The sequence below is a fragment of the Hylobates moloch genome, unplaced genomic scaffold, assembly GCF_009828535.3.
Source record: "Hylobates moloch isolate HMO894 unplaced genomic scaffold, HMol_V3 SCAFFOLD_5, whole genome shotgun sequence".
Classification (NCBI taxonomy): Eukaryota; Metazoa; Chordata; class Mammalia; order Primates; family Hylobatidae; genus Hylobates; species Hylobates moloch.
In genome coordinates, this window is record NW_026652280.1 from 151,561,842 (window position 1) to 151,576,602 (window position 14,761).

Here is a 14,761-nt window from a genome sequence, read left to right on the forward strand (position 1 = left end):
ACTTCTTCCTGGTTCAGTCTTGCGGGGGTGTACATATCCAGGTATTTATCCATTTCTTCTAGATTTTCTAGTTTATTTGCATAGAGGTGTTTATAGTATTCTCTGGTGGTTGTTTGTATTTCTGTGGAGTCAGAAGTATATCCTCTTTATCATTTTTTATTATGCTTATTAGATTATTCTCTTTTCTTCTTTATTGGTCTAGCTAGTGGTCTATCTATTTTACTAATTTTTTCAAAAAACCACCTCCTGGATTCATTGATTTTCTGAAAGGTTTTTTGTGTCTCTATATCCTTCGGTTCACTCTGATGTTGGTTATTTCTTTTCTTCTGCTAGCTTTGGTGGTTGTTTTCTCTCGGTTCTCCAGTTCTTTTTGTTGTAATGTTAGGATGTCAATTTGAGATCTTTCTAGCTTTTTGATGTGGGCATTTAGTGCTATAAATTTATCTCAACACTGCTTTAGCTGCATCTCAGAGATTCTGGTATGTTGTCTCTTTGTTCTCATTGGTTTCAAATAACTTCTTGATCTCTGCCTTAATTTCATTTTTTTACCCAGGATTCATTCAGAAGCAGGTTTTGAATTTTCATGTAGTTGTGTGACTTTTAGTGAGTTTCTTAATCTTAAATTCTAATTTGATTGTGCTGTGGCCTTAGAGACTGTTTGTTATGATTTCAGTTGTTTTGCATTGGCTTAGGAGTGTTTTACTTCCAATTAGGACATTGATATTTTTAAGAGTAACATTTATAATACATCAAGAGATAGAGATAATACACAAAATAGATGGAGATAAGTATAATAAAAATATGCAAGGTTTGTATGCTAAAATATGTAACAAATTATGTAATGTATGAAATTTAAGAAGACCTAAGTGAAGATAGAGATAAACTATGTTTATTGAGCAGAAGACTAACACGGTTATGATGTTCATTCTTCCCAAATTGATCTAATAATTCAGTGCAAACGAATCAAATTCCAACAAGCTTTTTATAGGAATATAGACAAACTGATTCTAAAATTTATGTGGAAAAGCAAAAAAATCTAAATGGCCAGGGCCTTTTTAACAAAGAAGAACAAAGTTGGAGGATTCACATTACTTAATTTCACGACTTACTATAATATAGTAAGATAGTGTGGTATTGATTTAAGGGTAGACACATGATCAATGAAACAGAATAGAGTTGGAAATAAGTGCATACATATATGGTCAACTGATTTTTGAAAAATGTACCAAAATAATTTAATAAGAAACAATAGTATTTTTGAAAAATTATGCCAGAAGAATTGGACATCTGTATTAAAAAAACAAATGAACAAACCAAAGAATAACAAATTCAACCAAAACTGGGTACTTTAAAAAAACAAGAACTCAAAATAGATCTTATAAATATAAAACCTAAACCTGTAAGACTTCTACAAAAAACTAGGAGGAAGTTTTTATGGCTTTGAGTAAGGCAAAAATATTTTTAGATAGGATACGAATTGATTTAAAATTTTGGTAAGATGGATTTCATTGACATTAAAAACATCTGCTCTTTGAAAGACATTGCTGAGAATACAAAAAGGCAAGCCAGAGATTACAGGAAAATCCCTGCAAAACATGTAGCAGATAAAGTACTTCTCCCTATAATCCCTATAATCTAAGAACTCTTACAACTAAATGATGAGACTATTTAAACAAACATTTCACAGAAGAAATATGGATAGCAAATAAGCGCATAAAGTGTCAATATTTCTAGTCATCAGTGAAATGTAAATATCATAATGATGTTCCATGTACCCCCACTCAAATGGCTAATATATACATATATATTTAAAAATAAACAATTCAAAGTGCTGGCAAGGATGTGAAACAACTGAAATTCTCACTGACTACTGTTGGAAATTCATAATGGTACAGACACCTTGGAAAAACTCTTATTATGACATGTAGCAATCCATCTGTTACTCATTTATCCAATGGAAACAAAAACAACCACACAAAAGCCTCAATTATTTGAGCGGATTTATTCTTAATAGCCCTAAAATGAGAAGAACTCAAATGGTCATGAACTTCTGTATGCATAAACAAATCATGGCACATCTATGATATGAAATATTACATAGTAGTGAAAAAGAATAAATTACTGATAAATGAAGCAACATGATTCCATTTATATGACTTTGGTATATAGGCAAGCTTATTGGGACAGAAATGAGCTCATTGGTTGCCAAGGGCTGGAGGTGTGAGAAGTGGATTGATTCCAAACAGGCACTGGGAACTTTTTGGAGTGATGGAAATATTCTACATCTTGATTGCAGTTGTGGTTATACAGCTGTATATATTTGTTAAAACTCATTGAAGTGTTAACCTAGAAAGGTAGATTTTACTGCATATATATTATGCCTAAATAAACCCTATTTTTAAAAAGACTATTGCAGTGGTTTAAAGGAAAGATGGCTTGGGCTAGGATGGTGGTGGATGATAGTAAGTGGTAGAGAAACCCATGTATTAGAAGGTAAAATAAATAGGGCCAGGTTAATGGAGTGACACAGGGGATGAAGCAAAAGGAGTTGTATTTCTTTCTTATGAAAAAACACCACAGTACCTCTAAAATTATAATCAATTTTCTGTATATCCATCAATCTTACCAGGATGCACACTCTAAGAAGTGGAGAGAAGGAAGGACATCAGAACAAGACCTTACAAATGGCAATGTTGGTCCAGCTCAAAATAGAGTCCACACATCCACACTATAATAAGGGCTAAGTCTAATTTAAAACTATAGAAAATATGTAGAGAAAAATTAGGACAATTACATCATCATTATGCTTAACAAACTATGCACAGAGCACATAACCTGTGAAAAGCACTCTGCTATGCAGAGTGTAATTAAAAGACCATATAGTAACTTGGGGAAAAAAAACTCCAAAATGGAGTATGAGATGAGATGTGGCTTCCTCTCTGTACATGAGTACTCATAAATATTTTGATCTTGGTCAAGACTTTTAACTTGCTAAAAGGGATGTTTAAGTAACATCTCTTTTGACTTTATCCTTCTTATATATTGTTATAGGGTGGCCATTAGGAGATTACAATATGATTATTTAAAATGACTTATGATTACATTTGACAACTACTTTACAAGTGTGCTAAGTTTTAGGGATGCAAAGTCCTTAAGGAGATTTGTCTAGTGTGACAAGATATGAAAGCAATCCAAATGCAATTAAGAGATAGATGCAAATGAAGTTTACTTTAAACCTAAAATATGTGTGTATTTTACCTGTGATTAGATTCCTCACCTTCACTTTCTACATGTAAACAAAGCATAACGTGTATCATCAATGAAAGCCAGACTCACTGCATGCCCCATTTTTAGAATGTATCCATATATATATATATATATATGCATATAATACAAAAATGTTAGGAAAACCCATCTTCTTTTTTATGATGTGAGATAAGCAGAGAGCAGCCCTAATAGGTTATTTCTGTGTTACTACTTTCTTATCCCTATATACATGTTAAAAGGGCAATTCTAAAATCTCATCCCAAAAAATAAATATCACATTGTCCACTTTATTTGCCCTCACATGCCACATGATCATAGTTATTTGCCTGTTTTATTAACAATCAATAAATCAAGTTCCAAACTTAAATAAAATATACCTGCATTTCTGTGTGTCTGGGTCTGAAATCACAGGTAAGTCATTAAAATTTCTGGGTTGGGCACACACCTTAAAACAATTTAAGATTGTTTGCTTACCTCCTTTTTTGCCATCTCACTGAGACTAATCATTTTGTAAAAAAAAAATTTCTCGAAGTTATAAAAATCCAGTGAACTTTGTAAAACAGGAAAAGTTCAATTGCAGCGTGTCTTACCTGGCTTGAGATGAGCAAATGGAATTTCGCCAGTGAGAATTTCCCACAGACACAGAGCGTAGCTGAAGACGTCTGCTTTGATGGTGTACCGAGTGCACTGCGTGAACACCTCAGGAGCCATCCAACGGAGGTTCTGCACATCAAGAAACATCCACAAGCCATTTACCAAGTGTTGGGTTCTTCCACTGCAGAGTAGCATTCTTCTTAGTGAGAATTTGCTGTGTTCTCCTGATGCTCTCAAAAGGCATAAATATAAATTAACATCCATACATATTGCCCTCAATGTGTGCAATAAACATGTTTATACATACACAGTGTGTTTACTGTAGCTGTTCAGTTCCTCAAAGGGCATTTTTTAATCACTGGAAGATCATAAAGTTCATAATTCTTCCTAAAACATCACACCAGTAATTAATCATCAAGGAAGTCTGCCTCTTATACAATGAGAGGCAGCATTATTTTTTTAAAATCTATAAACATCTTTCTCCCTTAGAAGCCTTACAAGGTTCAGAATAGCCAACCATGGATTCATCCAGGGACCCTATGTCTCCCTGGGAGTGAATCACACACTGTGGGAGGCACCTCCTTCAAGTCTTCAGGTTGTAATTTAGGAAGTTACTAAATTAGGCCCATAAATAGTGCGCTCATGGCTGAGGAGAGAAATGGCTCCAGAGGAGTGCCCAGAATATTCCTATGAAGTAGATTTATCACTGGCTGGATCAGGTCTGTCTTACTTTCTCTGCCCAGATGTGCTATTTATGAATGCTGTTTGTGCAATATTCCAGAAAGGAAGCCCATAAAATATTACAAGTCCCTCCGTACAAAGTTCTAGCCTCTGTTTCGATGACATTATTTACATTCTTTTCATTTGTGGTTTCACATTTTTCAGTTAAAAAAATTAGTTTCCATTCTGGGATGCAAATGCATAAATTTGGTTGATTTCTAGTTTAGGGCGCAGAACACTGGATTTAGAATTAGGAGATGAAAATTCTAGTTCTGGCTCTACCACTTACTGAACAGCTCTGGGCAAGTATCATGTTTCCTGGACTTCAGATTCCTCAAGGACAAAACAGAGGAGCCACACCCTCCCAGTTCTAAATCCCCGTGGCACCTTATCTTATTAATAAACTTTGCTAAACACTTTTAAATGTCCATCGAAGGAAACCATTATTCTTTTATCACTCTTAGCAAAATCTTGTGTGTAGTGTTGGCTGCTAATTCTTTTGAAATGTCCGCCTTATTTTGAAACCATGCATAGTTACAGCTTTCCAATAATATCTTTATTCTTATCATGGTGCTCATATGCAATTCTTCTACATGAGCTTCCACATTCCAAAGAGCCTCCATTTTCATAGCAGATTATGCATTGTGTCACAACATTGTATATGTGGGAGCAGGTACACAGTATGCCCGTTTTTGCACAGAGGGGTCATAGAGTGATTAGATAACATACATAAAGCCACATAACTAATGAGAAACAAAACAGCTTTCAAAATAAATTTCAAATTAACTCTCTCATTCTAGCTGCATAGTCTTTAAGCACAGCACTAATTTATTTATTTATTAGTGCTGTGCTTACAGACTATGTAGCTAGAATAAGAGAGTTAATATTATTTGCTGTTGGTTAAATTCAATTTAATTACATTCAACAAAAGTTTATTTAGTTGGAGAGTCTCAACTAACTGCTTTTTAGAATTATGTGGGGGAATTTTTAAAAGATGCAAGGACTCAAGATCAATCTTAGGCCAATAAAATCGTAATTTCTGGGGATCAGATTCAGGCACTATGCTTAAGATAAGTTTCTAAACTTATTTTAATGTGCACCTAGGGTTGAGGACCACTAATTTAGCTGCCTCTATGTTCCATGTCTGGGATGGGCTTTGTGTCCTGCCAAAAGATCACTTATTGTTCCCACCTCCCTTACCTCATAAACTGCCACTTTCCTCCTTGCTCACCTCACTCCAGCCACGTTAGCTTTGAACACGCCAAGAACTCTCCTGCCGCAGGACATCTGCACTTACTATTGCCCCCACCCGCAAAGCTCTCCCCGCCATGTAGATTCCTCCCATGTCAGGCCTCTTATTAAATGTTAACTTTTTCCTTCATCCTATCTAAATGGCATCCTCATCACTCTCCATTTCTTTACTCTGCTTTTATTTTTCTTCATAACACTCATCACTGCCTGAGATATATTTTGTTAATTTGTCCAGTATTTATTCCCTTCCAGTAGAATATTAGCTCCATAGGAATGAGAACTTAGTTGATGTTGCAAAGAATGAACAAGAAGAGAGGATTGGAGTTAGAAGCCTATTGTGATACTAGTCCAGAAAAGAAATGAGAATCTGAACTGAAGCAGCAGGAAATGAGAGGTTTAAGAGGTTAAGATGAACTTAAAGAAGAAAAGAAAGAGACATCCAGAAAAGGTGACTGAGTGTAAGTAGAAGCAGGAAAGGGAAGGAATGAAAAATTACTCCAGGCTTAGGTAATTAGTTATCACAAGTAGTCCAGAAAGAGACGTCTACTTTTTTTCAGGGGGAGGGACTGGGGAGAGTGAAGGAGAGGGCAGGTAATGAATTTAATTGCAGACATTTTGAGTACAATTATCCTTGCTTCAGTTATTATAATTTATATTTTACTTAAACATTAATACTTGGATATACCACTTATTACATTACAATGTTAAAGTGGAGAACGATGAATAATTAATAGATGCTGATGAACTACTAATTTTATGGTGAGTTCCCTATTAAATGTTAACTTTACTATAAGTAGTTAGGTGATCTAAATATGAAAAGATCCATGCCCACCACGTTCTTTTCAGTTACATTTGAAACATATTCTGTATTATTTTATCCGTAATGTTTTCCAAGTATATATCTTATCTATTTCTCTAGTAGAGCCTTGAGATAGTTATTTTGACAGCTTACTAAAAATAAAAACATAAGCCATTATCCTGACACTGAGACAATGACATTTCTTCCAATTAAAACTGCTCTCATCTTACGTCCTCTCATGCTGAGTTTACACATTTTAATTGGTTTATAATTATAGGAAACACAAGCAGCAGCAAACCCCAGGTTGTTTTGTCATGTTGTCTTCATCCAGAGACTGTAGAAATCTTGATTCTGAGGGAAAGAGAAAATAAATCACGTCAAAGGAAATATCTTAAAACCAAGGTTAAAGATCACAGTTAAAAAATTTTGAAACCTCAAGAAACTTCTGTCTTATTCAAATTCTCACATCCCTTCTCTTGGCTGGAGATAACAAAGAAGAAAAACTAGAAATAAATGACAGAGTTTCAAAATGTAGGGTCATTGAAATTTTCATGATTTAGGGTAGGATAGCTGACAGTGTTCAGTGTAGTATAGCTGTCAGTGTTCAGTGTTCAGTTTCATGGTACAATATCAGGCGCCAACTAGGAACAAAGTAAAACAGGATGCCATTTGGGGTATTAGTCATGGAAATCTCACCTCCAAAATCTGCCACCACAGCATGCCCGTCCTCATAGAGAAGAATATTGTGACTGTAAAAAAAAAAAAAAAAAAAAAAAGTAGACATTGAGTAAGCTTTGCTATGTCCTAATCTAATTGGCCCTTCAAAGAAGAGGACCATGGACATCATTTGTTTGTCCTAGAGACTAAATGGGCCCCAAAGGGCTAAATCAAATTTTTTAAGTTTTGCTGATTCAAAATAGCTATTTATAAAATGTAATTATGTTTATACTTTATCTAATGTTGAATGTATGAAGAATTCCTACTTTAGACAAACCCTCTAAATTTGTCAAAAAGACCCATCAGCTGAAGATCAGTTTTTCAGCTCCTTGAGGCTCATTTGCTAACACAATTGTGGTTACAAGGAAAGAGTGAAAAGCATCATGGGCCTATTAGAGTCAGAGCAAGAGAACCAGCTTGCTGGAACCCTAGGCACAAGGACAGTTCAAGACAAGGGCTGAAATGAATGTAGCAAAAGGATTCTCTATGGAAAATGCCATGATCAATACATTCTAGATACAATCTCAGCACAAAGGAGTGTTTTGAGATCTGTGAAATGATGCCAACTAAACCACTTTTTAAGATTTTGAGGAGAATAGCATAAAGGTCACCAAAGTCCCCCTTCAACCAAGAATTCAAGTTAGATTAAGAAGAGTGTCAGAGGAGATCTTAAATGTTCTCACAACACACACAAAAAGGTAGCCATATGAGGTGGATAGATATGTTAATTAGCCTGATTATGGTAATCATTTCACAATGTATACATATGTCACATCACCTTGTGCATCATATGTATAACTTTTATTTGTTAATTATACCTCAATAAGGTGTGAAAAAAGAGTGTCCTTTTTAAGAAGCAAATCAAAGCTGAGATAGTCCAAAGAGAGCTTACTCTTCCCCAAAATTAGTAAATTTAATTGTGGACTATCTTACAGACATGCATATGATAGTCCAAGATTGTCTTTGAATGCTTCTAACCATATGTCTTTAATGCCCATTTTACATTTGGCTTGTAAATTAGTCATTTCAGTATTAGGAGATTGCCACTGGATTTTTTTAGTGCATATGGGCTATATTATATTTATTTTATAATAAATTACACAATATTCCTTTATCCTTAATTATTTTGCTTCATGGTCAAAACAAGAAAAGTACCACTATTTCTTAATCTTGAGTGAGTCCAATATGATATTGAATCACTTTATATAATTGCTTTCCCGCCTTGACTTGACCTTTATAAAAAAGTTACTTTTGAACTTCTCTTGTAATTGCTACTGATTTTATCTTTGGAGTATAAATAATCTTCTTTTAAATTACAGAAAATCTAAAATACGTTAAAATCCTTTTTCTTGTAGTAGCGCAGTGTAGAAGTATTCCAGGATGTCAAACAAAACAAGGACCTCCAAGATGATGTCTTTAACCACAAATTACTAATTAATACACATGATGAGAATGAGACTGTCCTGTCAGAGAACTCTACAGAACCGGGAGCTCTCTGGAAGTTGAAATGCAACAAGAAAATGCAACTCTACATGCTGTACTACTAGATAGAGTGGGTTAAGAAAGGGATTAGCTTTGAAGTGGGCTTTGAAGAACAGTCAGGTAGTAAGTGTATAAATATGTGCTGAGACTTTATCATGTGCCATGAAAATTTCTGTATACTGGGATATAGTGGTGAACAAGACAGGCAAAGACTGAATTTATACGGTAGTGTAAAGGAGATGAGGCTGGAAGAGACAAAGGGGAAATGAATTCTAGATTGGGGAAAGATCTTCGCAAAGGGCAAGAATTGGGAGCGTGTGTAGTATGCAATAGGAATTATACTAAAAATGTAGTTACTAAATCAGAGAGTGCATGCTAAAAAATAATGAGGGAATATTTGGGTTAAAGTGGTGTTGAATTGCTAGGGAATTTGAAATTAGAGAACAATTCTGGACTTGATGCAGGATGTCAGAAGGCACTAGTACAGGTTTTTATGCATATATTTTAACGCTCTGAAATCACAGACTGGTATTTCCGAATAATTTTAGAATGTAGTTACCAAATGACTAAAGTGCTAAGATACAGTAGAAAAAAGAAAGCAGTAGAGTGGATCCATCAAAACATCTGAGAGCAGTTCATATCTGGGAGCCTATATCTGGGAGCAGTTTAAATATTAGAGACTAAAAGATAACAACAACAACAACAACAATAAAAACAAAGATAACCTCCAAAATTCTAGCTTGGCCTTCTAACTACAAAGCAATAATATACACAGTGAGAAAGAGCCATACAACCAGAAAACCTGGCAACTTTTATGAATAAAACAGTGGCTTACTTGGGAGTCTGTGGAACTTGAGTCAGAGTTATGTTTGGCAAGATTAGACCCACCTGATAAACAACTATAATATTTATCACATTGAAGTCACATTCAAAATGAACTCTTAACGTTTAAAAAACAGTAACAAGTCAAACAAAACAAAGGATGCAGTGAGAGTTTAGTAACACAGGACAATGCGAGTTCATAGCAATAAATGGGTCTAAATGTCAAAAGGATGCTATGAAAGTGACTTTGCAGAATGAGAGCAACTTAGCAAGTGCTAGAATAAAGTGAAAGTTTCTATTCACTTCAAGATAGTCTTGGATTTGTCCACTCCTCTAACCACTCAGTAATAATGAAAACTAAATTGTAATACCATCTCTAAGATTCTTTCACTCATTTTTTCCACTTCGAAGTAAGCTGTGCTTCCTACATGGAGTGAAATTCATGAAGGGGGGCAGGCAAGGTTGAAGCTGACAGAACCTGTGCTAATCAGTCACAGTGACATAGCTTCAGTGGGCATTACACCCAGAGTCAAAGCCTCTAGAGTCAGGGAGGTTGTGTGAAGGGTCAGCAATGTCAGGTTTGAGGATACCAGGGAAGGATAAGAGCTTGGAGCTGAAGACAGCTAGGACAACAGAAATGATGCAATTATTATTAAAGATGAGTTCAAGAGTTTATTACTGAGAGATGTCATGAGCTACAAGTCTGGAGCAGTGTAAAGATTGTGGGAATGTGGGAGCAGTGACAGAGAGGGTGGCAGTGCAGAGAGAAGGGAGTAAATATTGAGTGAGGGTCTCCTGTGAGCAGGCACTGATGTTTTCAACATTTTTCCATTCCTCATGGAGCCACTATGGAGATGGTATTGGCATACCTATTTTACAGACGGATAATTGAGGCTAGAGAGGTGAAATCAGTGTCCTGTATCATAGCTGGGAAGAGGTGGAGCCAGGATTCAGTCTCCAAAACTTTCCTGTTTTAGGAGAAGCTGACTCTAACACCAACCATACCCAAAGGAGGAGTCAGGACTGCTATAATTCGATGTCTGGAAAGAAATTCCAGAAATCTTGTTTGGGTGAAGTCAGGCCTACCAGCTAGTGCCCAAAATACCTGTATTCAATATGTTACTGTAAGGTGATGAGATTGAAATCAATAAGTTAATTAGAAATAAACCTAATATACCTCTGTTCCACCAAGGCAAAGCAGGCAAACACTAACTTTCCTCCCTTCAAGAGATTGGATGCTAAGTCATAGGCTCTTTAAAGAAATGTAGGTTAAGGAAGCATAATCACTGCAAACAAGGAAAGTGCAATTTGACCTGGGAAGTAAGCCAGGCACACGAAGAGTGTCAACACCAGGGCGACAATCATCAGGATCAGAAGAGAGAAATAGAAGGGTGATGGGAATTCTCAGACTTCTTTTCCTTCGAAAGACCACCCAAGAGGTTTATTTTCATCCATTGGCTCTTCTATAAAATCTTATGAGAGAAAGGCAGTCCTCTGTTATATATGATATTGCACAGTATATTCATGAGCATTGTAACATTCATGGAAACAGCCCCATGAGTCAGATCCTTCTGACTCGAATCTGACAAATCAGCAAAATTTGATTTGATTTGACAGATGAGCAAACCTGTTAGTTAAGCTAGCGCCTCAGCCCTTACCTTTGAGGTCAAGGAAAATGGTTAACTTATAATATACTTATACTATAATATACAAACATAAACACATAAGCTGTGCACATGCATGTGTGCACACACACACACACACATACACACACTTGCACCTTAAACTCTCCAGAAGCATCTTTAAGGGTGAAGAGTCACTGAGGAATGCTTTTTAGATAACAGCCAGTTTGGTAAAGATGATTAAAGGAATTTAAGTAGATAAAAGTTTCTGCTGTGGTACCAGTACCATGCTGTTTTGGTTACTGTAGCTTTGTAGTACAGTTTGAAGTCAGGTAGCGTGATGCCTCCAGCTTTGTTCTTTTGGCTTAGGATTGACTTGGTGATGCGGGCTCTTTTTTGGTTCCATATGAACTTTAAAGTAGTTTTTTCCAATTCTGTGAAGAAAGTCATTGGTAGCTTGATGGGGATGGCACTGAATCTATAAATTACTTTGGGCAGTATGGCCATTTTCACGATAATGATTCTTCCAACCCATGAGCATGGAATGGGCTTCCATTTGTTTGTATCCTCTTTTATTTCATTGAGCAGTGATTTGTAGTTCTCCTTGAAGAGGTCCTTCACATCCCTTGTAAGTTGGATTCCTAGGTATTTTATTCTCTTTGAAGCAATTGTGAATGGGAGTTCACTCATGATTTGGCTCTCTGTTTGTCTGTGATTGGTGTACAAGAATGCTTGTGATTTTTGTACATTCATTTTGTATCCTGACCATTGTGGAAGTCAGTGTGGTGATTCCTCAGGGATCTAGAACTAGAAATACCATTTGACCCACCCATCCCATTACCGGGTATATACCCAAAGGACTATAAATCATGCTGCTATAAAGACACATGCACACCTATGTTTATTGCGGCACTATTCACATCAGCAAAGACTTGGAACCAACCCAAATGTCCAACAACGATAGACTGGATTAAGAAAATGTAGCACATATACACCATGGAATACTATGCAGCCATAAAAAATTATGAGTTCATGTCCTTTGTAGGGACATGGATGAAACTGGAAAACATCATTCTCAGTAAACTATCACAAGGACAAAAAACCAAACACCACATGTTCTCACTCATAGGTGGGAATTGAACAATGAGAACTCATGGACACAGGAAGGGGAACATCATACTCTGGGGACTGTTGTGGGGTGGGGGGAGGGGGGAGGGACAGCATTAGGAGATATACCTAATGCTAAATGACGAGTTAATGGGTGCAGCACACCAACATGGCACATGGATACATATGTAACAAACCTGCACATTGTGCACATGTACCCTAAAACCTAAAGTATAATAAAAAAAAAGTAGATAAAAGTCAACAAGTCCTTTATGCTTAGAGTAATTTTTAGCATTTCTGCATTTAACATTTTGATTTCATCTAAATAAGTGTGATTTCTATACTCCATGCTGTTTGCTAACTTGCAATTTTGTTGTGTCAAGTGAGGCTTAAGCTCAGAAGCAAGTTGCTTAGTTCATGAGCGTGCCCAGCCAACCTTGCAGTGTCAGCAGCTCGGAAGGCTTTATTGCTCCCTTTGATCACCCCGCTTTATAGGAGATATGATATGCTAGAACCACATTTACTAATCTGGAGATCTGAACAAATCTCTACATTTTACTGTAACTTATCTCTTTTCATCTCTTGCCCCTTAGTCTCTTCGGCTCCTTGCCCCTGATGTTAGGACTTGGGCTGAAGTTCTAGCTCAACCAATTACTGACTCAGTTTACTATCTCTGCTGCGAAGGCTAAGTTCTGTGCTAGAAATTGCAGTGTATGCCTTCAGAAAGAGAGGGTGGTCTGAGTGGGAATGAAATGGAAACTGAAAGAAAGATCAAGGTACATAATCTGAAATTTAAAGTGGTTTTCATTCCGAGATACCTAGAAAATAATACAGTGAATGTAAGAATTTATTATAAAAAAGATCATTAACCAAGTAGAAAAAAATAGTTTCAAGAAATATGAGGAACATGAGGTACTACATAGAAAGAGGACCTGTAGTCAGAACACTGCTTAATACCTAGTTTTTGCTATTACTAGTCCTCTGATTTCAGCCAAATTATAATACTTTAACTTTTTGAGACTCTTTTTCTCATCTTCAAAAATTGTAAGAGGAATGAAGGAAATGAAAAAGAGATAGATGGAATTTGGCAAATTCTGAACTGCTAAATAAGTATTAGCTATTATTAATACACATACTACCTAGCTTACAACATGTCTGTCCAACTTAAGTGCAAATGCACTTTTGTAAACAATAAAGCTGTATACATTAGGTATTGAGTAATGAGTCTTGGAAGCAAAGTGACTTTCTGACTCAAAACTCACAATAGAGACAGACTTTACTGTGGAATATTTCAAGTCACTCTTAGTCCTAGAGAGTCTCTTCTCCTTCCACTGTTATTGTCTAATTCTCCAAAACTACTTCTGCTTTGATTGAATGACGGTGTTTCACTTAAAGGAATCTTTGTTCCCCTGACTTCACTGATACCACAGGATTTGGATTTGGCTCTAGCTTTGTCTTCTACCGTGAAGTGAAGCAAATGATTTGAGTCAATTGTTTATGTAAGAGAAGTGAGTGTTTATCTCTTTGAAGTGTCTGTCTTTCACAGATTACTCCACAATAATGTTCTTTTAACCTTAACAATGCATGCATTTAGTGGAATACAAAATATAACTGAGGGCAAGATTTACTTCATCCAAATAAGCGATGTGAATAGAATCCACGCTCTGACCTTCAGTTCTTTCTTCCTCAGTAACACGGTTCACATTCAGAGATGAAGAAGCTGTTTGCAGTGTGGTATGTGTGTATGTGTGTGTGTTGTGTTTAAATCTTATCAATGTTTTCTCCAGATTTCTTTTAACCAAAAGTGAATGGAAGTTAAATTCTGCTGGTTCCTTTCTACAAAAGAAAATTTTCCCCAACCTCAGAACTGAATTAATTTAATGAAGTCATTATGTAAGGATCATGAGTCTTTTCATTTTAATTGCCTGTATTGAAAATTTACCTAAAGCGCTCAAATGATTCATAATCAGTTGGTTATGCACTGTAGTCCAATACTAATTGTCACTATTAATCAGACTGGCCTGATTATTAGACCATTTTCCAATTCTGATTTTCTTCCAGAGCTGGACTGAAGTTCATGGTGGCCTTAGAAGGATCAAGGTGACTTGCTACTTTCACTCTGCTACCATTAGGAGTTCTTTTAAGTCACTTAAAAATTCATAAATATTAATTCATTTTTTCTGAATTACAGAGCCATGTAATTGCCTACGTCAGTTGTTACTAACAAAAACTAGTGTAAGGGCACCATGGCCAACCTCTCAGCATCCTTATTTGAAGAGATGACAGCCCCCAGAAGTGTAGCCTTAATAACACAACTGCAATGCTTCCCAGGCTTCCTATAAGCCACTGTTTTCTGATGTATCCCTGAAGGTGATTAACT

The 14,761-nt window shown here is 36.1% G+C and overlaps 1 protein-coding gene across 1 annotated transcript in view; it reads right to left on the reverse strand.

Moving 5' to 3' along the window:
• LOC116469888 (fucose-1-phosphate guanylyltransferase) overlaps nt 1–14,761 on the reverse strand; it is a 341,977-nt gene that overhangs the window by 93,206 nt on the left and 234,010 nt on the right. Inside the window, exons 20-22 of the mRNA XM_032155579.2 lie at nt 7,328–7,380; nt 6,930–6,982; nt 3,858–3,990 (exon numbers count right to left, since the gene is read on the reverse strand). Of these exons, the coding sequence (XP_032011470.1) occupies nt 3,858–3,990; nt 6,930–6,982; nt 7,328–7,380 (239 nt within the window). The remainder of the gene's footprint in view (nt 1–3,857; nt 3,991–6,929; nt 6,983–7,327; nt 7,381–14,761) is intronic.